The 23,969-nt window shown below is 52.7% G+C and overlaps 1 protein-coding gene across 1 annotated transcript; it reads left to right on the top strand.

Moving 5' to 3' along the window:
- Positions 1 to 780: 780 nt before the first annotated feature.
- On the top strand, positions 781 to 20,774 carry ALOXE3 (arachidonate epidermal lipoxygenase 3). Its single transcript, XM_081219995.1, is given in 21 exon segments — positions 781 to 826; positions 829 to 950; positions 1,573 to 1,777; positions 2,805 to 2,886; positions 3,432 to 3,441; positions 3,445 to 3,554; positions 3,856 to 3,981; positions 6,530 to 6,633; positions 7,172 to 7,188; positions 7,192 to 7,344; positions 8,086 to 8,229; positions 8,356 to 8,559; positions 8,653 to 8,725; positions 8,728 to 8,738; positions 9,189 to 9,320; positions 9,324 to 9,358; positions 9,919 to 10,053; positions 14,886 to 14,973; positions 15,359 to 15,391; positions 15,395 to 15,529; positions 20,050 to 20,774. Coding segments are annotated over 21 exon segments (2,127 nt in total). The 5' UTR covers positions 781 to 804; the 3' UTR covers positions 20,236 to 20,774.
- Positions 20,775 to 23,969: the final 3,195 nt, after the last annotated feature.

Genomic DNA, 23,969 nt, shown 5'->3' with positions numbered 1-23,969 from the left:
GCCACATGGGGCCTTCAGATGCTGTGCGCCCGGAGACCACTTCGGTCCCCAGACCGGCCCTATTCCAAGCGAGAGACTGAGATCGGGCGTGCCAAGGACCGGGGACACAAGAGGGCCGGGCTTGGGGGTGGTGGTGACGAGTTTAGGAGGTGACAGGAGGGCTGTTTCTGACCCCTATGCAGTGTGCAGAGATGCGTGTCCGACTCGCGTGTGGCTGTAGTCACGTGTGATTTACGGCTCACTTGTGTACAGTGATTCACATGGATGATTCACAAGTAGGAATGCGGGTGCCCTGTGGCCAGTTCTGGCTGAGAGAGAGGATGAAAGAGTCTTGGGGGAAGTTGGGGAGTGGGCGGACAAGGGCCCCAGGGCATCAGTCGGCCCCTGACCAGAAGCAGATCAGTGTCCCAGTCATACAGGCGTCACCTAATCCCTGTCTCCCTCTCGGCATCTGGTCCTTCCCTTCCCAGTGGGACCCGGGCTCCTGATAATCATCTGGGTGAACCCGGTCCTGCCAGTCAGAGGGACCGGCTGTGCCAGATGCAAACAAACAACTATTAGGGCGAAGGGCTGTGGGCGGGAAGAGGGAGCCCTCAGCTAGCAACAACAGAGAGCTTCTGGAGAGAGCGAGCCAGCGAGTGAGCCCTAGAGCATCCCAGAGACAGCTGGACTTTTCCTCAAAGGCCTATCCTGACCCCCAGGCTCTGACACAGCGGCTCAGCAGCCCAGCAGCCCAGCCCTGCCTGGCCTGCGGCTCACCTCCTCCAGGCCGGCTGCCGGGGGCATCCTTCCTTCCCTCCCATCATGGCGGTGTACCGCGTGTGTGTGGGCCTGGTCCCTACCTGATGGCCGGCCCACTGGACAACATTTTTGTCACACTGGTGGGCACATGTGCTGAGAGCCCCAAGCGGCGGCTGGATTGCGTGGGAAGGGACTTAGCCCCTGGATCGGTGAGTGGAGGAGAGAGGGAGGAGCCACCCCGAGGGGCAGGGCGGACAGGGGACCCTGAAGGAGGGGAGGGTCTTTCCTCCAGAGCTCATCAAATCCTGCAGAACTCAGGATGCTGGTCCTGACCTCGTCACTACCCCTATTCTGGTCCCTGTCTTTTCTGGGGATAATAAACCCTATCCAGGCAGGGCTGTGGAGAAGAAGCCCTGGGCAGGGGCTCCGGAGAATTCCACTGGCTTCCTAGCTCCTCCTCCAATAACTGAAGGTGGGCTTTGGGGAAGGCGCTTGCCCTCTTTGAGCCTGGGTTTCCTCTTCTCTGGAGGGGGTCCACCTGCCTCTGCCAGGCCCCAGGATTGTTTGCTGGTGGCCTACATAAGGTGAGGGCTCCAAGGAGGCTAGGGAGATCCAGAATCCACTCTGCTCACACAGGGCTCCTGCAGCGCCGTGGCTGCTACTGCCTGGATGAAGGATGCCTTTTTCTAATTCATGCAAAGGCACCACATGGGTTACGGTCAGCTCGGGTTTATATGTCAGGCTAGGTGTCGGTGTAGACGCACTTTTCAAGGTGCAAGGATGACGTTGGCAGTTCCTTGCCTCTCAACTGCTTGCTCTCTTGCCCCCCAGGTGCAGAAGTACAAGGTACGCTGCTCAGAGGAGCTGGGTGAGCTCTTGCTGCTGCGGCTCCACAAGGAGCACTACGCTTTCTTCCCCAAGGACTCCTGGTACTGCAGCTCTATCTGCGTCACTACCCCCAGTGGTACTCTTTGCCACTTTCCCTGCTATCAGTGGATTGAGGGCTACTGCACCATAGAGCTTCGACCAAGAACAGGTGGGCCAGAGGCAGGGGCTGGCCTGGGCTGCCGAAGACATCTGCTGGGATCAGGGGGAGCTCTCACAAGAGCCCAGGGTGTAGGGAATAGGGCTGGAATTAGGGTAACTGGAACTCAGGGCTCCCAAGTAGGTGCTTTCTGAAAATATAAGTCTCTAACGCCCTGAAATGCAGGGGATTTCTGGGCAGTATTCACCCACCCCCCCCCAGACACACAGAGACTAGGCACACACACTTACATACACTCACACCACTCAGAGACACATACACAAACACACAGATATGTGTGCTCACCACTGACACCCTCTGCCCTTCCCCAGAGCCAATTCCTCTGAGAGGAATTAACCTGCAAGCTGAGTTACTGAATTTCAACAGGGGGAGGCCACTACAACTGGCTTTTCTGGTATGGATGAAGTCCCTGTGAGGGGCTGTTCAGATTCTTTCTTGAATTTGGGGGACGTTTCAAGGTTGCTGGGCTGAAGGTCCTTCAGCCCCTGGACCCCCATATCTCCTGAGCAGCTCTCTCATCTGCAGAGGCAAGACTAAGGCGAGTCCAAGCGTGGAGATGAGTCTTAGGCATGAGAGATGATGTTCTAGGTCAAGGTGAAGCGAGTGAACATCACCCTTGCTAATACTGTGAGTTACTCATGGACTTCACTCTGAACCCCCATCTGTCATCACAGCATATCCACCCATCACTTCACAAAATATATTCGTTCATCAGTTCTTTGTCAAGTGCATATTATATGCATGGTGCCAGGCACCATGCTGGATGCTGGGAATACAAAAAATGAATACGACGTGACTTCTGCCCCCAAGGAGTCAAACATGCAAACAATTAGGAAGATTGTTATAATTTGGGGGTGAGGTTGTCCTGAATCCCTTCTACTGATGAATGCACAAAGAATGTGGGACATCCGTGTCACTGAGGGATTGGGTTCAAGGGTTGGGGGGTTCAGGAAAGGCATGCTGAAGGAGCTGTCATTTGACAAGAGACTTAGCAATGAGTAATTTTCATTCCTCACAGCAAGAACTATTTGTCAGGACTCCCTTCCCCTCCTTCTGGATCACAGGAAATGGGAACTCCAGGCCCGACAGGAATGCTACCGGTGAGGGTGGCCTAATTTGACTTCTTTGCTATCTTAATCTGACCTCATCCTTCATCAGACTGGTACTAACTCTAAACTCAATTCCAACTTCGGGGGCAACTCTGATCACGATCCTCATTTAAACCTAACCTTAATCTAATATTGACCCTGAGTCCAGACCCAAAATGCCAGTACTGACAATTGTCCCAACAACATCAATGAACCCACACTCAACCCCAGCTGTCATTGATGTGACCCAGATACCAGACATGACCCTAGGATTGACCAACTTCAGCCCATCCTCAGCCTCACCCCCAAACCAGCCATGATCTTGATCTCAACACAAACCCAACTCTAAACCAGTGTGGACATTCATGTCATCCTCAAATGCTACCCTGATCTGAAGCTTAGTGCCTTCAGGAAAAAAAAAAAAAAAAACTTTAATTCTTTGTCACCTACCCAGAAAATGGGTGGTTTCTGGGAGTTTTAAAGTCATGTCTTTGACAGCTAAGGTTCCTGTTTACCCTAAGCTTCACTTGCCACCTCTGACCTCTTTACCCTGGAAGCTGGAAAGTCTAGCCCACCCCTGGCTTCCCCGGCATTGTAGACGTCAGCAGCTTTGAGGAGGTGGAGTCAGATAAGAAATTTGCTTTGATCAAGACGGTGCCTTGTGCAGACAAGGGCGACAGGTGAGGGTGAACTGAGATTTGAGGAAGAAGCTGGAGGGGCGTGAAGCGTCTGTTGTGAGGACTGGGTGGGCAGCTTGGAAAGCAGGATCTGTGACAAATGCAGTTTAATTCAATTGTCTGGAGAAGAATGGGTGGGGATGGCCCCTAGGGTCTGGCAGAGAGGAGGGGAGAGGGCAGGGGAGGAGCCTGGAGTGAGGGGAGGCCTGGGGATTCTGGGGGAGGAGAGAGGAGAGGAATTAAGGGGAGTGGGCTGCAGGTCCCTCTGACTGGTTTCTGTCCTTCTGCTCCCTCCACTCCCCAGCAGTGGGAATAGGTACCTGCCTGGCTTTCCCATGAAAACTGACATCCCATCCTTGCTGTCCATGGAACCCAATATTCGCTACTCGGCCACTAAGACAACCTCGCTGCTCTTCAACGCCATCCCTGCGTGAGGCCACTGCCCTCTCTGCACTCCTGCTCACTCTTCCTTCAGCCTCTGTCCCTTTGATGCACATCAGTGTCTCTGCCCCAGTCTCCCCTCTCCCCGTCCCCAGTCTCCCCTCTCCCTGTCCCACCACCCCGTCTCCGCTCTCTCTTTAAGCAACTCCATTCTCTAGCTCCCCATCACCACCTCTTTGCTCTTAATTATCCCTTCTCTTTCCATTCCTCAAATCAATAGAATGAATTGAGCACCTACTCAGAGCAGAGCACGGTCCCAGGCACTGTTGGTGGGACCATGTTGAGTAGGACCAGAGAGGCCCAGCCCTTAAGATTTAAGGAGGAGGTCAGGCCACCTCAGGTTCAATTTCCAGACCAAAACTTTCTAGCTTTATGACCTTGATTTTCACTTAGCCTCTAAACCATTTTCTCATTTGTAAAATGAAAATAATATTCATATCTACCTCATAAGTGTGGGGAAGACTTTAATGAGCTAATATCCAGCACAAAATAATCTCTCAATAGAGGTTACTGAGTAGTGTTAGGATATAGTTTTGGCCAGGAGGAACTCACAGTCTCCCTCGGGAGATGTGCAGCACAGCTGATCAGCAATCGAAGGGGTCACAAGCAGCTCAAGTCTGAGGTTGTGAGTGTGATGTGGCTGGAGGGGGTAGAGTTGACATCTAGTGCCTAGAGGAGGCGGGTCAGCGGGGCTCAGGAGGTGGTTGCTGGGAAGACAGGTGGGATTGAAGCTTTGGGCGGGTGGGGGGAGGATCAGTGAGGGGAGAGTGGGTGGGTCCTGGGCAGACCCAGGTCAGTATGGCAGGAGGAGTGCCGGGCTCGGCCGTCTGCGCAGGGGCCGCGTTAGGAGGCCCAGAGGAGGCCAGGGCAAGGAGCCGGATCCTCGTGTTCTAGGCTTTGGTGCCAGAACGGTTCTTCTGGAGAAGCACTAGTGGGAGGGGATGCAGAGGTGAGGCGGAGTATGGAGCTTGAGTGTGTCCACAGGGGGTTGGGGTGCACAGGCAGACACAGGGGGCTCAGGCTTCAGGACAAGGACCCGCTGAGAGGCCCTGGCAGGGCTAAGGGACCAGGGGAGCATCCTGGAAGGTAGAGTCACCTGAGTTGGTCCCCGGATGGATATGTGGGTCTAGGCAAGGGAGGGCCCAGGAGACCACGTGCTCAGCCTGTGTGAGGCTCAGAGAAAGGCCAATGGGAAGAGGAGCTGGCATTTGGCAGCCATCTGGTCATTTACAGAGGGGAGGGAGTCACTGGGCTTTAGTGTGAGGTGACTGCAGGGTGTCCTGAAGGACATGTGTGACAGGCCTTGGAAGAGGAAGCCCTGTTCTTTCTTCTCTCTTGCCTTCTCAGCCTCTGCTTTAATGACCAAGCTCCCACCCAGTTTTTCCCATCCCCGGGTCCTGAGTGGGCAGGTGCTCAGCAAAGACCCATGGAAGGAGGAGTGAGCGGCTTAGTGAGCACGTAGGAAGCTGCCCCTGGGCTTGTCAGGTTACTAAGGCCCCTGCGCCCTCTCCAGGTGCCCGCACTCTTCAGGGCACATCAGCATCCTTCCACAGCCTACCTTACTGACCAACTGCCATAACCCTCCTATCCTATGTTCCATTCCCTTCCATTTGACTTGGCCTAGCTAGTGAGCAATTATTACGAACTGGGCATGTCAGGCATACACAGCCCAGTCCTGGCCCTAAGGAGCCCACAGTATACTAGGAGTTGATCTGAGTACACTGTAGGATAATAAAGGGAGTGATGTACTTAAGGGTTTACGATGTAACGAAGGAAGTCATGCGTATTTTGTGGAAGATACACACAAGGTGTGTGTTTGGGGGCCATCAGGCCATGCTTCATGAAGGACTTTGCATCTAAGATGCACACAGAAGAACAGATAGGTTTGATACTAGGTGGAGATGCAGCAGCAGGTTTTCTAGGAGAGGCACAGCTTGAACAAAGCCCTGGACAGGGGAGAAAGCTGACTTCATTTCAAGCATTTTTTTCTGATTATAAAATAGTACATGCTCATTGTAAAAAAATTCAAACAGTACCGACATCCACAAAGTGAAAAGTGCACGGCCCGCAGGTTGGCAAGCCCACTTTTACCGGTTCAGTGTACAAAGTACATCTCTGGCTATGTTTAGCAAGAAGGCTGTGACTGGCTTGGTAAGTGCACAGGGTGGGAGAAAAAGCTAGAAAGATTGTAGAAATCAGCTGGTGGGGAGCTTCCTAGGCAGCCTTAGCAGTTGGGGCTTTGTCGTGTGGGCGGAGGGGGGCCAGGGAAGGTCTGTGACAAGCTGAGAGCTTGGAGAAAGCAGGACGAAACACCGACGAGGAGACTTGTCTGCAGCCTGCGCGCCACCTTTGCACACACATGTGGAGTCACCGCTACAAAGCCTCAAGTAGCCTCTAGACTTTTCTCCCATGTGGACTGTTAGGTACCTCTTCTCTGGGCGCTGACCTCATCAGATCCCTCCAGGCCTCTAGGCTGGGGGCACAGTGCCATTGGCAGCCCCTAGCCCCCCTACCCACCCCCACTTCCCCTCCCACAGGTCCTTGGGCATGAAGTTTCGGGGGCTGCTGGACCGCAAGGGCTCCTGGAAGAAGCTGGATGACATCCAGAATATCATGTGTTGCCACAAGACCTTCACCTCAGGTGTGCACAGCCAGGCAGAGATGTCCGTCCTCCACCCTACCCCATACTTAGACCCTTCCGCCCCATCCTGGGAAAGGGCCCTCTTTTGGCCCTCTCAGGGGGCCTGCTGGATCCCAGAGGGAGGGGCTCCTGGCTTCACTGGTGGCAATCTCCCAGATTCCCCTCAGGAACCAATCTCTCCTCCCTCTGGGAGGGGACAAGAATAGGTGAGTGGGGACAGAGAGAGGGTTAAGGGTCACGTAGGGAGTCCTGATCCTGATCAGATGCACTTGCCTCTCTTCCCCTACCCCTGCCACCAAGCGTTCTGGGCTCTGGGGCCAGACTTTGGTTCCAATCCCTGCTCTGCCACCCAACTGAGCAAGTCACTCTACCTCTTCGAATTTCGGTGTCCAGTGTTAAAATGAAGGAATAATTATATCTACTCTCATAAGACTGTTGGAAGGAAAGGCTAAACCATGGTGATGAGCAAAGGGCTGGGTTGAGCATGATCTAGTGAAGCGGTTTCCAGCCCAAGTGGCCCCCCTCTCTTGTTCCCTAGAGTACGTCACTGAGCACTGATGTGAAGACCACTTCTTCGGATACCAGGACCTGAACGGTGTCAATCCTGTCATGCTCCACTGCCTCTCCAGCTTGCCCAGCAAGCTTCCTGTCACCAATGACATGGTGGCCCCCTCGCTGGGACCAGGCACCTGCCTGCAGACAGAGCTAGAGGTGGGTGAGTTGTCAGTAGGGAGAAGGGATGGGTATGGAGGGTAAGGGTGGGATGGCTGCATCCAGCCTGCAGGCCTCATCCCCCAGCCCTGCGCCTTTAAGTAGAGCAGATACGGATGAGAGACAGATGGGGCTCAGGCTTGAGGCATGAGATGGGGCCTGCTGAAGTGGTATGAATGAGCATGACAGCCTGGAGGAGGAGGTCCTGTCCCTGTTCTGAGGCCTCCAAGATCCCAGGTGCTGAGGCCCGAAGAAGGCTGTTTTAGGACAGGCCAAAGGCAGCACCACTAGATGGAGCAAGAATGATCCTTGAGAACTAGAAACACCGAGGGTGTGGGAGGAGATGAAGGCCCAGTCTCTCTGGGGGCAGTCAAGCCCTCAGGCATCCTCCAGAAGGCTGGAGATGAGGTTGGTGGATTCCCCTCTGTGTGTTGATTTTGCTGATACTGGATACAATGAAGTCATCTGACTTGAGAGAATAGGAAGGACCAGGTATGGGGAAAGGGGGAAAGGATGCTGGCTTGTCCAAGCTGCTGGGAAGCCAGGTGAGAGGCTGCACAACGAAGGACTCAGCTGGACCTCATTCCGGACATTTTGGGAAGGGTGGGGTACCCAACACTGGCCTTTAGTGCAGGCACCAATAATTACTGAGACCTAGGCTGGAGTGGGAGTGGCCAGAGAACGGAGGGAAGCAGAGCGCGGGTGGGGAGAGCACTCTAAGGCTCCGTGCAACTTCCCCAGAGGGGGCTCATCTTCCTAGCGGACTACTGGATCCTGGTAGAAGTCCCCGTCCACTGCATAAACGGCCGCCCGCAGTACGCAGCCTCCCCGCTCTGCCTGTTGTGGCTCAACCCCCAGGGGGCGCTGGTGCCCTTGGCCATCCAGATGAGCCTGGGGCCGGGCTTTGTGGGGTTGCGGGGGGGTGGGGGTGGGGGCGAGGCTTCGGGGGCGGGGCCTCAAGGGGCACACTAGCAGTCTAGAGCCTCAGCCCCTTATTATTCCTGGACGCAGGTCAGCCAGACCCCCGGGCCAGACAGCCCCATTTTTCTGCCCACTGACTCCGACTGGGACTGGCTGCTGGCCAAGACGTGGGTGCGCAACTCGGAGTTCCTGGTGCACGAGAACAACACGCACTTTTTGTGCACGCATTTGCTGTGCGAGGCCTTCGCCGTGGCCACGCTGCGTCAGCTGCCCCTCTGCCACCCCATCTACAAGGTCTGGGTGACCCCCGGGCGGGGCCAGAGGGAGCGGGGCCGGGGCGGCCTTCTCCCTTGACCTTCGGCTCCTGTGATCTCAACCCGCTCGCAGCTCCTGCTTCCGCACACTCGCTACACGCCGCAGATGAACACCCTCGCACGCGCCACGCTGCTCAACCCAGAGGGCCTGTGGACAAGGTGCGGCCTCCCGGCTCCCTGCCCGCCCCTTCCAGGGGGCTCCTTCCCAAGGGCACCTTGCCCCGTCCACAAACCCTGTCTCCCTCCCTTCGATCCCACCCACCGGCCCCACCTCCTCGGGCTCGGGTTCCAAAGGCTCCTAGAGTTGGGCAAGGCACCCCGGCCTGAGCACAGCCGCCCGCTGACCCTGAGTCGGCGCTCTCCTCCCGGCCTGCCCGGCCTTCAGTTTATTCTTCTAGTCCCCACGTACCTAAGGATTACCGCCTACGCACGTAGTAAGGCCGCAACCTGCGCAGCCCATGTCGTGCTCTCATGGGTGTTTGATCCTTGGTCTTGGACTGCTCGATTAACTAAAAAATGCCCTCTGCTGAGTCACTAGACCCATCTCATCCCCAGGCACCCGGGTGGGGGATGGGCCGGTCTGGGAGCCCAGCTGTGTTCTGTCCTCAGGTCACGTCCATCGGGAGGCAAGTCCTCCTCTACCTCATGAGCACTGGTCTGGCCCACTTTACCTACACCAATTTCTGCCTTCCGGACAGCCTGCGGGCCCGTGGCGTCCAGGATATCCCCAACTACCATTACTGAGACGACGGCCTGAAGATCTGGGCGGCCATTGAGAGGTGTGGGCCTGGGACCTGCAGCCAATCTGGCCCAGGGGCAGGGTGGACCCGTGTGCTCATGCAGGCTGGGGCACTTGATGCTGGGGGTTTCAGGTGTCCTCAGGCCCCTCGTGGGGCACCTCAAGGGTGAGAGTTGCGGTTGGGGTTCCTTATGAAATGGCAGGTAGCCATGGGCTGAGGAGGGGCTGGGCTGTGTGTGAATGAGCAGAGGATGGGAAGGACGGGGCGTCAGAGGAGTCAGGGCAGCAGCAACAGCTAGGTGTGGGCTGGGGCCTTTAGGTGGGCAGGTCTTCCCTTCTCCTGGGTGCTGAGTAGCGAGGGGATGCAGCATGTCAGGCTCTCCTCGGTGGCCTCTCTGGAGTGGGGGTGAGACTTGAGGCAAGCCTGGGCACTGGGGTTCCAACTGAATCTGGGGGTCCCCACTGAACCCCCATGGACTCTCAGTGGACTCTGAGAGTGGGCGGCTGGCTCTCCCTGGCCTGAGCAGCACTGGGCCTTGGTTTTCAGGCGAGGCCTGAGCCCAAGGTCACAGCCGTAGCAGGGACATCTCTTTCCTACAGTTTTGTCTCAGAAATCATGGGCTTCTATTACCCCAGTGATGCGTCTGTGCAACAGGATTCGGAGCTGCAGGCCTGGGTTGGAGAGATCTTTGCTCAGGCGTTCCTGGGCCGGGAAAGCTCAGGTATCCCCTCCCCATCCTCCAACCACAGACTCCCAATAACCCACTGTCCCCCTTGGCCCTACCATGACCCAGTTCTTATTCATTGACCAGCCTTGGAGGTACATGCGGTTGTTAGCCCCACCAAACAGATAAGGAACAGGCACAGAAGGCTGCACAGGTAGTAAGTGGCAGAGGCAGGATCCAGAGCCAGCGCCCAACATCTCCAAAGCCCTTGCTTTCAGCCACTACATGGTGCCTGTCTGGTCCCTGCTCGACCTTTACTACCCATTCACCTCCGCTTGCTGAGGTCTGTGGATGAGTCACATCATGTGGTAGGGGCCACCTCCAGCTGCAAATACTAAGGACTCTGGAATCCTCTCTCATACCCTCTTATGCCCGTCCTGCCAGGTGGCCCCTCCAGCCACCAACCTCTCTCACTTTTGGCTTCATGGAGTAGCTTGGTACTGCTGCTCCGATTCCTCCTTATATACACCTGTCACTGGCCCCTAACTCTCCCCTCTCTTCTGACACTGCCAGAGTGGCCTCTGAGACCCACCAACACCAGTGGCCCCCTCTCAGGCCTCCTTTGCTTAGTCCTCCCTTCCTTAAAGTCTTCCCTTTGCTCCAGGGAGGACGTGTCCTTCAGAACCTCCCACTTCTTTCAGGGCTTCTGCCGCCTCCCCATCCCAGCCCTGGCCGGAGGGTGGAAGGCTCTCACTGCCTGGGATGTCTTCTCTTGGCAGGGATGTGACTTTTAGCTGACTTAGCACTTTTGGTGGCCACCCAGAGGAATTCCTATCGGGGGGAGACTCGGGAAGGAGGCGTGGTCTCAGGTCACCAGGAAATAGAATAAACAGCTGGTGTAGCCCTACCTGTAATGGGCTCCAAATTTTTTTTTTTTTTTTTTTTTTTGGCCACTCTGTGCAGCCTGTGGGGATCTTAGCTCCCCGACCAGGGATTAAACCTGCACTCCCTGCATTGGAAGAACGGAGTCTTAACCACTGGGCCATCAGGGAAGTCCCAGCTGTTTTTTTTTTTAAAACAAAATTTTGAACATATAGAAAAGTATAGGATATGACGTAATGAACACCCATTTACCCACCACCTAGACACAGTTCCTAACATCTTGCCATATTTGATTAAGCTGTTGCTTATTGCTGAAGTCTTTTTTTTTTTTTTGCAGTACGCGGGCCTCTCCCTGTTGTGGCCTCTCCCGCTGTGGAGCACAGGCTCCGGACGCGCAGGCCCAGCGGCCGTGGCTCACGGGCCCAGCCGCTCCGCGGCATGTGGGATCTTCCCGGACTGGGGCACGAACCTGTGTCCCCTGCATCGGCAGGCGGACTCTCAACCACTGCGCCACCAGGGAAGCCCTCTGAAGTCTTTTAAGGTAAATTACACACATTTCATATTTTACCCCTAATTGATATGCATCTCAAAAAAAACCCCAAACAAACCGAAACCCAAACAAACCGACGATGCCGCTTTTCTACACAACCGCAATGCTGTCATCATGTTTAACAAAATTGACAATAATCTCCAACATCACCCTCTTACTAGTCCATATTCAAATTTCCTCACTTGTCCCATTCTCCCTCAGCTGATCCTGTTGATTCTGGAGCCAGTCAAGGACCACATGACACCTTTGTTTTGACTCTAAAGCCTCTCTCACTTTAGCACAGGCCCCTCCACCCTTTTTGAAATCACATGACATCTCACAAGGGCTACTGAAAAGCTAGGACTAGTTGTTCTACAGAATGTCTCACCTTCCAAATTTATCTAATTGCTTCCTCATGATGTCATTCCTCTACCCCCTGTGTTTTTTGTCAACCGGAAGCAATACCTAAAGGTTAAATGTTTTGGGCAAGAGTATTTCTCCAGTGATGCTGTGTTCTCCTCATTGCATCATATTGGGAGGCATGTGAGGTCAGGCTGTCTCACTATTAGTGATGCCAAGTGTGATTTCTCGGTTAAGGTGGTGACAGCCAGGTCTCTTCTGGATCTTTTAAAGGGCAGCCCCTCCCTGTGCTTTGCACCCATACTCTTAATCAGGGGTGTCCTGATCCTGACTGCTTCTACTCCAGGGACAGCTATTTTTCTCTTTGGGGTTATCTGTTTCCTATTCAAGACCCAGAGCGGGATCAACTCTGATCTTTCTTTATTCAACTTGTCTCTGATTTAATACACCAGGACATCCTTCAGATAGACAAACATCTCTTCCAAACAGCCCAAAGTAATTCTAGATTCATGTTTTAAGGTAAAACACATTCATTCATTAACCTCAGTCAGCACGCCTTTTGCTTCCATATTTCAAAGGGAAAAAAACAAACAGTATGCGCTACAGAAAAATTCCCATAGACGGTCTATCTTTGCTTTTTTATTCTATCCACCACGAACAGAACATTCAGAAAATTCTCACACACTTCCAGGCAGACAGACACCTGGTCCTTCCTCCAAGCCTCTCTGTCTGCTCTGTTGCATCAGCCTCTTTCCTGTCATCCTGACTCCAAACCAGGAGCCATCTTGACTCATGTTCCCCGATGTCTTCCTCTCTCCCTAAAGCCAGTAGTGCGGCTAATCCTATTGTCCCCATCATTTTCTACTGTCACCATCCTAGTCCCAGTCCTCTCACTACTCGTGCGTTGTGGCAGCCGCCTCTCAACCTGTCCCACCCCTCCCAGCCTCTCGCTGCTCGCCTTCCAGTTCAATCACTGGGGCCACTGCCCCAGTAATCTTCTGAAACGGTGCCCAGAAACTACCCCGCCTGGCACACTGCTGCAGCCTCGCCTCCAATTAGGTCTCCTCCTTTTCCCTCACATTGTTTATGCCTCCATGCCTTCCCACTCTGGCTTCCTACCCTCTCACGCTTTCACTTCATTCAACCAGTAATATTTATTAAGTACTGTTAATATTTATTAAGTATTGTTCCAGGTGCTGGGGTTCAGCAGTGAACATGACAGACAAAAATCCTGGCCTTCATGAAGCTTAACATTCTTGTGGGGAGACACAGATAATAAACTAGCAAATATGTCAGGTGGTTATGAATACTAAGGAGAACAAAGGAGCATCAGGGGATATACTGGGTCGAGGTAGGGGAATTATTTCAGGTAGGTGGTCAGGGAAGGCCTCTCTGAGGAGGTGATTTTTTAAAAAAAATGTATTGATTTATTTATTTTTGGCTGTGTTGGTTCTTTGTTGCTGCTCACAGGCTTTCTCTAGTTGCAGAGAGCACGGGGCTCTAGGTGTGCGGGCTTCAGTAGTTGTGGGGCACGGGCTCAGTAGTTGTGGCTCGCGAGCTCTAGAGCACAGGCTCAGTAGTTGGGGCGCATGGGCTTAGTTGTTCCGCAGCATGTGGGATCTTCCCAAACCAGGGCTCGAACCCATGTCCCCGGCATTGGCAGGCGGATTCTTACCCACTGTGCCACCAGGGAAGTCTCTGAGGAGGTGATGTTTGACAGAGATGTGAAGGAAGGGAGAGAGCTAGCTCTGTGGATAACCGGGGCAAGAGTGTACTGGCAGAGATGGAGTCAGTGCAAAGGCCCTGAGGTGGGAGTGTGCTGGTGGGTTTGAGGAATCAGAAGACCCATGTGGCTGAGTAGAGCCAGAGGGAGAAATGTAGGGAAGGAAATGAAGTTGGAGAAGGAATGAGAGCCAGATCAAGTAGGGCCATGGCGAGGCAAGTGAGATGGGAAGCCCTTAGCGGGTTTTAGCTAGGGGTGACATAATTGGATTAATGATTCTAAAGGATCACTCACTCCAGCTGTCATGTGAAGAACAGGCTGTCAGGGGCAAAGGCGGAAGCAGTCAGATTCATCCAGGAGCGAGATGCTGGAGACAGGGTGGTATGGAGACTGGAGGTGATGGGATGAGACTGGTTTCTGCAAGAATTTGCTGACATGTGTGGTATGAGATAAAGAGAGGAGCCAGTGCACGGATTTTGGCGGGAGCAACTGGACAGAGAGCACCGAAGTGGGACCACTGGTGGGGGAGGGGGAGATGGGTTTGGGGAGCGTGCGGGGTAGGGAGTCAAGCATTAGGCTTGGCAGGTGTCAAGTCTGAGATGCCTCACAGACACTCAGGCAGAGGTGTCCGGTAGTAGCTGACACCCGCTGCTGAGTCCAGAGTTCAGGGGCCAGGAGGAGGAGAGATGTGAATTTGGGAATCCTCAGCCAGTGGGAGGTGGTTAAAGCCACAGTCCTGAATGAGACCACTGAGGTACAGAGAAAAGAGGACCAAGGGCTGAGCTTGAAAATGCCTTCCTCTGTCTTCTTTTCTCCATTCAAAGCTCACCCATTCTTCTACCCAGGGAGGCCCCTTCTCTTCCTCCAGGAAAGTCACCCCTAACCACGCCAGCCCCAGTGCCGAGCCTGCCCTGCCTGCCCTCTCCTCAAAGAGCCAAGCCCTGGCCTTAAAGCTTCCCTCTGCTTCTATCACTGCGAGCTTATAAGTAGCACCCTCTCTGGCCATCTGTCTCTGCCACTAAACCCAGCAGTGGAGGATCTGCTCCTGAGTGCTCAGACAAATCTTGGTGAACTGGGGAGATTAAGTCATTAAGTACTAATATGGGCTGCAGAAAGAAGTGCCTTGGTGTTCAGGGAGGGCCAGCTTGGCTGTCACGTTGAACCTACCTGGCTCTTTGGTTGTGAGCTCTGCCGGCTGGGCATTTTCTGGTCCCAACCCAGTACCTCCTTCAGAGACCACACCTTGGTGATGACCATCCCTAACCTCAGCCCAACCCTAATCCTTGTCTAAAGACAGTGGTGGCCACATGTTCAGTCCCCACGGCTCACTCTTTGCCTGCAGTGAGCCCCAGCCCTGGGGAATCTGGTCCCCTCCATCTGCACCCTCCTCCCTTCCTCCCACACGCAGGCCGTGCACCCCGGGAGAGCTGGGGAAGCTCCTCACTGCAGTCATCTTCAACTGCTCCGCCCAGCACGCCGCCGTCAACAGTGGGCAGGTGAGTCCGCGGAGGGCGGGCCTGGGGGGCACTGGGTCACGCGAGATTAGGCCCAGCAATGGACGTGAGTGGGTTGAGAGCATGGGAGGGTCGGAGCTGCAAGACCCATTTCTCGGGTGACCTCTACTTTGGGTCCTCCTCCCTCCTAGGTGACGCACTCCACCCAGTCCTGGAACATTGGGTGGGGAGTGACAAGGGGTGACCCAGGCTCCTGCCACCCTTCTGGAACTTTCAACCTTATACCCCTCCCTCTCTTCCCTCTCCATGACCCCCTTATTTCCCAACTGCAAAATCTGGGGTGGCAGGTGAAGGAACAGGGATGTTGAGGAGGGAGAGGGTCCTTTTCCTCTGGCCAACCGACTCCACTGGGGTGGGGTCTCCACAGCATGACTTTGGGGCCTGGATGCCCAATGCCCCCTAATCCATGAGGCAGCCCCCACCGCAGACCAAGGGGACCACCACCCTGAAGAGTTACCTAGACACCCTCCCAGAAGTGAACACCACCTGTAACAACATTCTCCTCTTCTGGTTGGTCAGCCAAGAGCCCAAGGATCAGGTGTGTGGGGGGGTGTCTGGGGGTGTGGGGAGTTTGCAGGGCCTGGGCAGTAGAGGTGGTGGCAGCTCTCCCAGGGAGTTTGGGAGCCGACAGCTGGCATTTATGCCCACTGCTGAGCTGCCTTGGGTTCTTAAGTTTCTTCAGGAAATGACAGTTGGTCCCCAAAGACATACACTGAAGCAAATACCAGTTTAGTGGCTGGGGCACAACTTCCATCTAATTCACCAGTTTACCAATCTATCCACCTATCCGTCCATCTGTCTATCCAACCACTTACTCGTCCATCAACCACTCATCCATTCACCCAGATATCCAGCGCACATTTGCTGGATCCCTCCCATGTGTCAACAGTGCTGGGCGCCAGGCCCATAAAGCTGGGTGAGAACGTCCTGCCTTCAAGAATCCTGTGGCCAAGTTGAAGAGACAGACAGGAAAATGGAAAAGGGCACCACCGTCTTGTAGGAATTATTCATGAACTCCTCCATTCAATCGGGACTTCCGGAGAACCTGCAATGTGCCAGACACTGGTGGGCAGTTATGAACCTTGATGTCATAAGCTTACAGTCTAGTGACAGAGGTGAGGATGGGGCCCCATGGAACCTGACCAAGTCTGGGCGAACCTGGGACAGCTTCTTGGAGGAAGTGACATCTCAGATGAAACCTTTGGGACAGGGAGGGGCTTGGCAGACAAAGGAGGGGCAGGGTTAGTTTCTCGGCAGAGGGAAGGACTCTACCAAGTGAAGCCAAGTGAAGGTGAGAGTCTGGCGGTGGGTTTGCAGGAGCATAAACGGCTCAGTGTGGGTGCGGTATTTGTTCACAGGACAGAGGGGAACCATTGAAGAGTTTAAGCCTGGGGGTGACGTGGCTAAATTTGTGTTTTAGCGAGGGTGCTTCTGTGGCTGTGCGGATGGATGGGAGCGGCAATTCTGGAGGCAGGAAGGACGGCGAGGAGGCTGTGAGTTAGGCTGGGCCAGGGGAGCAGCCCTTTAATCACCACTTACTATCACCTCCATTTACACACCGGGTTATCAGTCATGTCTCTGCCCTCCAGGTCGTGTCCCCAAGCTTTCTGACATTATGCGATATCCTCGTTTCTCCCACTCGACTCCATTTGGCACAGAGGGTTTATCTCTCTCACAAGTTTTAACTTATCATCTCATGCCCGGGAATGCAGGAACTCCGTCCCTAGAGGCTGCTTCTCTCTGGTCCCACCTCCCAAGGATGTGGAGACACCCATTTCTGTCGTTATAATGTCTGCTTTTTGTCTACTCACAGAACACTCTGTGGGTACTCGCGATACTCTCAACTCGATTCTTCCAGCCAGAAAATGTGTGTGGGTGGTTCCCACCCCAAGCAGTTCTCCGAAATCAGCTGGGTGTCCCATGACTTAACTCGGTTCCGACACTGTCCACCTGGAGATGGCGTCAGATCCCACAGGTCAAGGGCTCAGTCCCACAGGACCGCTCCTCCGCTCCACCCCCGTCACTCCCTTCAGGTGCCGATCTCAAGTCCAGCTTGTCAGCTGAGCTTCTGACCAACCAGCTGTAAGAGGTTTCTATGACCCCCTCCTCAGTTTTGATCATCTGCCCGAACAGCTCACAGAACTCAGGCAAACAGTTTACTTACTAGATGACTGGCTTATGCTAAACGGATACAACTGAGGAACAGCCGGATGGAGGAGCTCCATAGAGCGAGGTGCTGGGGAAGGGGCGTGGAGCTCCCCCGCCCTCTCTGGGTCCATCACCCTCCCAGCACCTGCACGTGTGCAGCAGCCTGGAAGCTCTCCAAACTTGTACGTGAGGGACTTTTATGGAGGCAGCCTTACCTAGGCATGATTGATTAAATTATTGGCCATTGGGGATTAATTCAACCTTCAGTTCCTCTCCTCTCCCCTGAGGTTGCAGGGGTGAAACAAAGTTCTCACCCTCTAATCACAAGGTTGATTCTCCCAGCAACCGGCCACCCCAGGGGCTTTCCAGGAGTCACCTCATTAACATAAGCGTTAAAAAAGGCTTATTATGAATAACAAAAGACACCTTTAACATTCTATCACTTAACGAAATTATAAGGGTTTTAAGAGCTCTGTGCTAGGAACGGGAAGAAGACCAAATATACATTTCTTATTATAAATCACGATGTCACGGTACAGAGGGAAGAGTACACAAGACGATGAGAGTGGAGAGTTCCCTTTCTCATAAGCCAGTGGGAAGTTCAACCCAGAAAGTTCTAACAACAACAACAACAACAATAATAATAGCACCTATCACTTTCTGAGGATCTATCATGCCTCCGTCATTAAATCAGGTATCCTGTGTACACTATTTCAAAACACAAAATAAATAAGTAGCTATATTTAAAATGCTTAAGACAGTGACTGGCATATAAGCATTCCATAAATGGCAGCACCATTTTACAGGGGAGAAAACTGAGATTCAAAGGCACCAAGCAATTTGCCCAAGGTCACAGCTAGTAAGTAGGCTTTGAACCCAGTCTATCATATTTCTGTGTTCTGCTTTATCAATAGTGACACTATAGTTTTGGAAATTAGATGTCAGTCTGTTAAGTAAGACATAAAGCTGATTCTTTGAAAAGACTGATAAAATAAAGAAACCAGAAACAATTCAAATCAAGAAAAAAAAACCCATAAATGTACAACATCAGGAATGTAAAAGGCATATAGCCACATATTCGAGAAGATTGAAAAATAAATAAATAAATAAAAAGGAGAAGAAAATACTTAGTTTTATGCAAATAAATTTGGAAACCTAAATGAAATAAGTGATTTTTAAAAGAAAACCTGAAAAACAAAACAAAAAAACCAGAAGAGGTGAAAACCATACATAAATGAAAAAGGCTGTAAAAGATCTGATCCTTCTCCTTGTAAAGGGACATTCTATTGAACCTTCAAAGAACAAATAATTCCTAAATCGTTCAAACTGCTTGAAAGCGTAGAAAAAAGTAGAAGCTTCCCAAATCATTTTACTGGGAACCCTGATACCAGCACCTGGCAAAGGCTCTTAAGAAGAGATGTGAGCCTCAGGTAGAGGGTTCTAGTCCCAGATCCACATTTCCCACCTATGTGACCTTGGATATGTAATCGGGCTCTCTAAGCCTCAGTTTCTTTATCTGTAAAGTGGGAGTGATGAGTACCTGTCTTATAGAATTGTTGTGCCGTTGTGATGGTCCATGTAAAGTCCTTGCAACATCAGCTGTAATTAAGAAAATAAAATTACAAACTCATTCCACTTAGCTACAACAATCTTAAAAATGTATCAATAGTCCGTGAAAGCCAACAGTAAATAGTAAAACAATAATACATCATGATGAAATCTAGTTTAATTTAGGAATGAAAGGTTGGTTCAACCTTATGCAACTTAACAATACACTTCCTTACATCAATAAAGAAACACACCATATAATCATCTCAATATATGCTGAAAAAGCGTTTGATAAATGAGAACAGCCATTAGTAATAAAAACTCAGTATAAGATGATACTCCCGGGACTTCCCTGGTGGTCCAGTGGTTAGGACTTTGCCTTCCACTGCAGGGGGTGCAGGTTCGATCCCTGGTAGGGGAGCTGGGATCCCACATGCCTCGCCGCCAAAAAAACCCACAAGCGTAAAGTAGAAGCAATATTGTACCAAATTCAATGGAGACTTTGAAAGTGCTCCACATCAAAAAAAAAAAATCTTAAAAAAGATGAAACTCCCTTATGGAGTTTTGATAAAGTATACTTCATAAACATTGTCCTCATGGTGAAACAATAGAGGTCGTTAAAGTCAGGGACAAGAAAACAAGGCTGTGAAAAAAAAAAAAAAAGGCTGTGATTTAACAGTGTTTTGGGAGGCTTTACTGGCGCAATAAAACAAGACAAAGAATATTTTAAACATCAGGATTGTTAGCAACAGTTGTATTGTATGAGCAGTGTGTGCTGGTTCGGAGACTGGCCCCATGAACCGTGATGGTGAACTGGTTGTGCACTGCGGTCAAGCCCAGAGGGGCAGTTCTGTTCTGCCACAGGATGGCACTGACTGAAGTTCACTGCACTGTTTCTTGACTGTGGCTGGCCACGCTGTAAAGCACGAGTGTATGGTGATGCTGATTATGCTGGCAACATTGGTTGACTGGGAGATGCCTCAGACCTGGTTGTCTTCAGGGGTTTACATCTGTGAAACTGTGAGGTAAGAGGTGTATCCTTGGGCATACTTGCTCGGGCGTGTTTACGTTTGATTTCAGGTGTGTTCTGAATGTGGTTGTATTTAGTTCATAGAGCAGTGGCCCAGGCACAGGAAGGGACCTTTTTAGGGACCCGTGGGCTGCGGGTGTCCAGGCTGCTCTGCGCAGGTCGCTGGAGTGGTGGTTTGGAGGTTTGAAGGGTTTGCGTTTACAGGAGCCGTGGCTGGGCCACGCCCGCCTTTAGAAGCCACTTTGACTGTATTTGCTGGCAAATGTGGTCCTTCATTATTCTCCATCCCATTCTGAACATCATCCTGACCCCGCACCTGATCTTTCTCCCAGCGGCCCCTGGGCACCTACCCGGACGAGCACTTCACCGAGGAAAGGCCGCTCCGGAGCATCGCCATCTTCCAGAGCCGCCTGGCTCAGATCTCGCGAGACATCCGGGAGCGGGAGCGGAACCGGGGCCTGAAGCTGCCCTATACCTACCTGGACCCTCCCCTCATCGAGAACAGCGTCTCCATTTAACCCCTTCCTCCTACCACCCGGAAAGCCCAAGCGTGAGGAGGCCCAGCTTCTCAGGGTCCTCAAGGCTCTTCCGTCTTCCCTGTTCTCGGTCAGCGTGAACTTTCTCTGCACGTGGGGACCTTTTCCACCCACGGTGGCTCTAGCATCACATGAACTGGGCCCTGAGCTGCAGTACAACGGTGTCCAGGGTGAGAAAGCGCTGGCTAAAGTCAAACGCACAACAGGCCCTTCAAAAGGAAGGAACCCCAACACCGCTTGTCCTACTTTGGGCAGTCTCCTGTGAAAGCCTAGCCTACTCTCGCCTTCTGTGAAGACTCTTCCTCCTCCCATTGGGCCCAGGTTGGGACTCTGAGGGCGCCTTCCCAGTCCTCCCCATTCCAAAACTCCTTCTCCTACTTTGCCTTTTTGTTTCCACTTTCCTCCCATCCTAGGACCAACCCAATCCAACTTCCTTCTTTGGAAGAGCCTGGAAACTGGACAAGGAAAGATGTGTGCCCTGGATCTGTCATATGGTCCACTTTGACTCCAGCATCTTTAGGGAGAGGGTTAGAATTAGAGCCCAGCTTACCTGTACCTCTAGCTGTAGTTCTCAGGGCCAGGCTCCCTGGCTTGTGTGTGTGTGCGTGCGTCGTGCATGTGTGTGTGTGTGTAGTCTCTCCCCAGCTCTTTCGTATCCCCACTATCATCCCCCACCTTTTTTGTCCTTGAGCCCAGTAAGTTCAATAAAAATCAGTGTACTTGGCTCCCATTTCATTTTTGTTTTTGTTCCTGTGTGCATGTAGGTGGGTGGGGAACCAGGGGATTAGAGAAAGAAGGAGCAGCAATGAGTCCCTGGATCACCTGTTCTGGAGACAGGAAGCCTCCCAGCTCAACCCACCACCTAGCCAGATCTTACATTCCTCCACCTCCCAGAGTGTGTTATCCATCAGGAGGTGAAGGAACATCCAGACTCAAGGGGCCGATACAAAAAAGTGGGTATTTTGCAAAGCCTGAGAATCCAGCTTCTGGGTGTGGGAGTTGTTAACATTGCCACTGAGATCTGGTTCCTCTTCTGGACACATGGAGGATTCAACCTCTGGCTATCTTGTGCATGGATGAGTTTTGGCCAACAAGCTATGAGCAGAAGTGATGTGGTCATCTCCAGGCTGGAGCATTTAATTGCTGGCATGAGCCCACCAGAGTTCTCTGCTCTCTGCCTCTCTGTTCTAGAAGCATGTGATGAGATGTTGCTTCCATCAGCTTCTGTCTCTGAGAGCCCCCTGATGACCTGAGCTGGGCATGGTGCTGAGTGAGAAATAAACTTTTGCTCGGTTAAGCCATTGAGATTTTGAGATTATTTGTTTTTGCAGCATAATCTAACCCACTCTGACTGAAACAGATAGTAATCTGGGAGGTCTAATGTTCTCCCTTCCAGCCCTGTAGCCCTTAAAAATTGAGATTTGTGCAGCCCTCAAGTCAGTCATCCACATCTTTCTCCACAGCCACCCAACCTTCCCATTTTCCTGCCTCCCTAGACTTCAGATCTAGCCCCCCTTACCTCTTCTGCCTCCTGAGTCAAATTTTGTACCCAACCAACCTGGTCACAGTGTCTTTGGGGAGTGGACGTGGGGCAGACTCTGGCTCTGCCAAAGATCGTATTTTCACTTCCTGAACATGTGATACTGGGAGAATAGGATCCCCATGGCATTGTGCATGAAGAGGCGTGTTTGGGGATGTCTCACCTGCAGATTCCAACCTAAGAATTTAGCCAAAATCACCAGTTTCTGCTCGCCTCTGAACATAATCAAGGAATAAGACATACCCAACGGCGCCCCCTTGTGGCTATAAGAACTATAGCAGAGGTTGGATGTGCCATCCCCTTAAACCTGGGCTTTCACTTAGAACAGCAGGACCAGGATACGCGGGAAGGATGTCTGGGAACAGTCAGCTAGCTTGTCTTTCCAAGAGGACGGACACTCCTTGGCCTGCACCAAAGTTAGCATTAGAAGACATGCCTCATCTGCAAATGTCCCAGAGCCAGAGAGGGTGGAACCAGGGGGGATCGTTGGAATCTGTTTCCCCAGAAAGCCAGCTTGGAGGGAGATTTACTGGGGAGACACACCTGGCCACACGTAGGATTCTATGTGGGCTCTGGACACCTCTGGGGACAGGATGTGGGGAGGGGGCCCATGTAAAGCTCCAGCCTTGTCAGACAGGTGGCGTCCCTCAGCTTGCACTCTGGACCCCTCTGTGCTTTTCCGTCAGTCTGGAGGGCAGCTGGTATGGTGTAAAGAGAAGATACCAGCCCTCTTTCTGAGTCCCTCAGCCTCAGTGGCCCAGATTTGTCAGATAAACGGGAGGAACGTGAAGACCGGGAAAGTCACGTCCAGCACTGACGTTCTGGGACCTGCTTGCTTCATGGCTCCTGTCTCCCTAGACAGTATGTGGAAGACACGGCTGTGAATTCCCCTGGCATGATCCCTACTTCAACTGGCTTATGGGGGCAGACAAAAACCACATAAACAAACACATAAACAGATAAATCCTTTCAGATGGTTGCAAGTGCAGTCAGGAGATGAAACCAGGTGGTGTGTTAGCATGACCTGGGGGGGGAGCATTAGGTGTGGTGATCAGGGAAGGTCACTCTGAGGAGGTGACAGTTGAGTTGAGACTTGGGGGAAATGTGTTACAAACAAGGACAGGGCAAGTGCAAGGGCCCTGAAGGGTGTGCGTTCGAGGCCCGAGTGGCTGCAATAGGTGACCCAGGGGTGGACGGAAGCTGGGTCATGCACGATCCTATAGTCCACAGTTGAGTCCTTGGATTTGATTCTAAGGGAAACACGGTTTTAAGCTCTGGCTTACAGTAGGGAAGTGACCCAATCTGATTGTTTTCCCTCTGTCTTGGGGGACGGGGGGGTCCAGGGGTTGCTCCCCTGCCTTGCAGAGCTCAGGGTGGGGCAAGGTGGGGGTGGGGTGGGTGCCCCAGCAGTGAGGGCTCAGCCCAGCGAGCTCACATCCTTCCCTGGGGGCTCTCCTGCTCTCCGGGTCCACCCCTGGTCAAGGAGAACCAGTTCTTCAGCCCAGTGAGCGCCTACCCAGAGTCACGCATCCACATTTTGGTTGTAACTGGGGAGTGCTCCATCTACATCCTCATGCCTAATCCCATCCATGTCCCCGGCCACGTCCACATCCCCATCTCCATCTGTTTCCCTTGGGAACCTAATTTCCACTCCAGACTTGAGCCCTGATCAAACCCAGAGCCACCACTCCTACTTTTTTGGGGACAGAGGGGTTGGCTGGGGGACACCTATTGAGAGTGGATTGTGATTTGGAAAATGGCGCCCAAACTCTTCTACACCATCACCTCCCTCCCCTGTTTCTCCCAAATCCCCTCTCACAATCCCCTCCAGGCTTCCTGTGTGCCCCTGCCTCCTTCCCACCCCCACAGAGTGATGTTACTGCTGGATTAGAAGGTTAAGGCTGGGCCTCTCACCCCTGCTCCTCCTGGACCCAGCATCCCAGAGGGGCCTGGAGGTGCAGTTTCCCAAACCTCTGAGCCTCAATTCCCCCCTCCACTGGCCCTGCTCCTTACAGAGCCTTAGCAGCCCCCTGGGGGCACAGTCTCAAGAGAAGGGGAGTGGCTAGAAGGCAGGAGGCTGGGTAAATTTTCATCTTAAGATGCAAATTTGAATCATCAAGTTCCTAGCATCACCCAAGGGTCATCAGGGTGGCTGAGCAGAGCCCAGGAGGGCAGG

The sequence above is a fragment of the Mesoplodon bidens genome (genome assembly GCF_964165515.1).
Source record: "Mesoplodon bidens genome assembly, chromosome: 19".
NCBI lineage: Eukaryota > Metazoa > Chordata > Mammalia > Artiodactyla > Ziphiidae > Mesoplodon > Mesoplodon bidens.
Note: the sequence above shows the minus strand (reverse complement) of the source record. Positions and strands in the feature narration are given on the sequence as shown.